The following is a 3,202-nucleotide window of genomic DNA, read 5'->3' on the forward strand; positions in this document are numbered from 1 at the left end:
ATATATATATATATATATATATATATATATATATATATTATAATAATCTTGGTTTGAATGCCTCAAGCCATCCATCAGACAGCGAGAAGAGAGGGTTTAGGTGTGATTCATTCCCTCTCTGCTCTGCCCACATCCACAGACGTGGCAGCGGAAGAACCCTTGGAGGAAGAGTGTCGTCGCCGCAGACAGAATGCACTACCTGGCCTCGGCCTGCACCAACGCTGCCTGAGGAACTCTGCCCAGAACCCCTCGGAGGAAGAGGAGGAACATGGCCTGCAGAGCCAGGGACTAACGAGAGGTACGCCCACCCGCCACCGCAGAACTGATTAATTGCCAGCACACGGGGCTCCCCCTTTAAAGAGTAGAGTCTTAATAAGCGCAGCTAATTGTCTGCTTTTGTGTCTGATGGCCACACAAAGGGCGATGACGAAGAGTGGCGTGTTTGATTGGCAGATATAAACACAAAGGACGAGGTGTTGATTAGGCGGCTCTGTTCTACGCTGCAGTAACGACCGCAGGTCAGAGGTCGCCCTCTGTTTTCCTTCATAGGGTCAAAAAGTCACACACAAAAGCTGAGCAATTATCTGCAGCACACAGTCGCGGTCACAGAGGGTTTTATAATAGCAGCTCAGTTAGTTAAAGGGAACCTTTAATTTAACTGTGCATACTTCCTGCTGGGACGCAAACAAAGGCCCTAATTCTCCTTCTGAGATAATGACACAAGCTACTCAAATATGGGTCCTCGGAGAGAGTGTGTTTTTAACTACCTCTGCCGGCTGACAGTAAGAGTCTTAAAAAGTCTGTTCCACTTTCTTATAATTCACTCTTTCTAGAGTGCTTACAAGCTGTGACTAATGGCTTTATTAATAGTTCATTAGGAATTTACTAATGCTTTATAGATTAGTTACAAATCATTGATAAGAACAACAACTTGGCTGCTGGTGTTCGTTACGTGGATCCTCTCGCTTCACACTTGTTTGTATTTTTTAGCTCTTAAATGAACATTGAAGGCCATTTGGTCTTTGACCTTTTGGAAAAGGGTTACAGGGCGTCTGGACCACAGTTAATATATTAACATTTGTTAGCTTCAAATATGGATTTGTTGCACATTCTCCTTTAAAAAGTAAGAAATATATTGTATGTGAATAATTGTGTTGATTGGAGTATAGAGTTATATGTGCCCGGTGAAGCACACTTTGTAACATTACAGCATGTCCTTTTTACTCTTTGGTTGTTAAATAAAAAAGATATACTTACTCAGTGAGTTTTAATAGCACCTACCAGGTTTAGTGCTGGAAAATTCCCTGGATGGAACCAGGCTCGCTGTCTTTCCCTGTATCCAGGTTTTAAGGTTAAGCTAACTGGCCGCTGGTGCTAGTGTCATGTTTAACTGACAGACGGGAGAGTAGTGTCAATCTTCTCATCACCTCTCAGCAAGAAAGCAAAAAATCCTTTTTCAATGACTTAACAGCCAGAGAATGTTTTCACAACCTGGCAACCCACAATTAGATTTTCATTATTGTGTTATAACTGATCTATTAGGCATTAGTACATCTACATATTTAATGAAAATGTTCTTTTATTTTGTAGGACACATGGACACAAAGAGGAAGAAACAGTGGCTAAAGGAAGCAGAGTCCAAAAAGAAAAGGACTCCTCGACACTTCCCTCGGTTTGGTGGACTTGGTGCCTTTTATTAAAGACCCTCAACCAAACATATACACACACACAAACATATATCTGTTGGCGGATGTGCCATCAATCATATATGTGGCATTAGTTCATCATTGCTATGTATCAGAGGCCTAACATCCCCCCTGCTGCGCCGTATCTCCCCTTGTATATCAGCAGCAGTGCATAGCGTAACTCCTGTCTGCACTCATGAGCAGAGACTACACTTCATACATTTTTAGTAGTTAAGCTTTTGCTATTGCTGTATTTATTGTGGGTGGGCCCTGTGGATGGATCAGAACTTTAATCAATCTCCTATGATTGGACTTTTCCACTTTTTACAGCACACGTTTTCAGAAAGTGTGTTTGAAAGAGTTCAGGTGGAAGGCGAACTACACTAGCAGCCTTGTTTATGATGAGCGAGAAAATCGCTGCATTAATACCGTGTAGCATGTGAGAATAGGCGAAGGTCGAGCTATTTAGTGGATCCTTTCAATCGAGACGAGGAGGGAGAGGGATACCTGGGCAACGTGAGAGTAAAGAGTTTTATTACACAAAGAACTGAACACGAATACTCAGTCCTTACTGACATTCAGCACTCTGTAAGCAACATTATTCACTCTTTTACCACTACTCCAACAGGGTGAGAAATAGCTACGCTCTCGAAGTTATTTTCTTTTTTTGTAGGATTCTTTGTACCGAGTAGATTCTGCAACATGTGAACCTTCTATTGGTGTTTTTGTAAAAGATTTCTAAAACAGAATAAGGTTCGTTTCTCATCTGATTTGTCCTTGACATTACTGTAAGTGGAAATGTAGAAATGTTCATTTTTCTATGGACTCCTACCAATAAATGCTAAGAGAAATACATACCCTCATGGGTAATAATCACATTTTCATTATATCATATGGTATCCTATTATATCTTTTAGATTACTTTATTAGTCTTGAGAGGGACTTCTAGTTTAGTTACCCATGCATAAATAACCAGAGACTCAAATCAGACACTTCATAGCAGATAACATAATAAAAGCCACAGCATTTGGGGACTGCACATCAAACTGTAAACACATCACTGCTGTTGGTGATGTTGTCACCATATAAAGCTGATTTGGCTTATGTGTTGGCAAACATTTACGCAACCAGCAGACACGGAGCAACATTAGCTTTCATTTGAAGTCCAATAATCCCTGTAATTTTACTTCTGTTTTGGTCTCCGCCAACTCTGAAGGGAAATATCTGGCTACAGTATAGTTGCTAACTTTGACGCTACTGTTTTGTGCTGATCGGGTAGAGTACAGGAAAAGAAAAGACAGATAAGAGCAATAGGAGAATACAAAACAGTCAAGTTGCTGAAAGACACTGAAATGCCGAGACAAGCCCTTTCAGATTACACATCGTCATTGGTAATATAAAAATATAGATTAGACCGGCTTTAATCACATTTCTCCCTTGCTACAGCATCAACAATACCTCTCTCTCACTCACACACACACACACACACACACACACACACACACACACACACACAC

The 3,202-nt window shown here is 40.9% G+C and overlaps 1 protein-coding gene across 1 annotated transcript in view; it reads left to right on the forward strand.

Annotated features, from left to right (window-relative positions):
* The window catches only part of dnajb6b (DnaJ heat shock protein family (Hsp40) member B6b), a 24,604-nt gene extending 22,066 nt beyond the window's left edge, over positions 1-2,538 (forward strand). Inside the window, exons 9-10 of the mRNA XM_031850139.1 lie at positions 140-298; positions 1,591-2,538. Of these exons, the coding sequence (XP_031705999.1) occupies positions 140-298; positions 1,591-1,700 (269 nt within the window). The 3' untranslated portion in view covers positions 1,701-2,538. The remainder of the gene's footprint in view (positions 1-139; positions 299-1,590) is intronic.
* The last annotated feature ends 664 nt before the right edge of the window (positions 2,539-3,202 follow it).

This window comes from Anarrhichthys ocellatus, unplaced genomic scaffold (assembly GCF_004355925.1).
Source record: "Anarrhichthys ocellatus isolate YVR2014 unplaced genomic scaffold, GSC_Weel_1.0 scaffold10, whole genome shotgun sequence".
Taxonomy (NCBI): Eukaryota; Metazoa; Chordata; class Actinopteri; order Perciformes; family Anarhichadidae; genus Anarrhichthys; species Anarrhichthys ocellatus.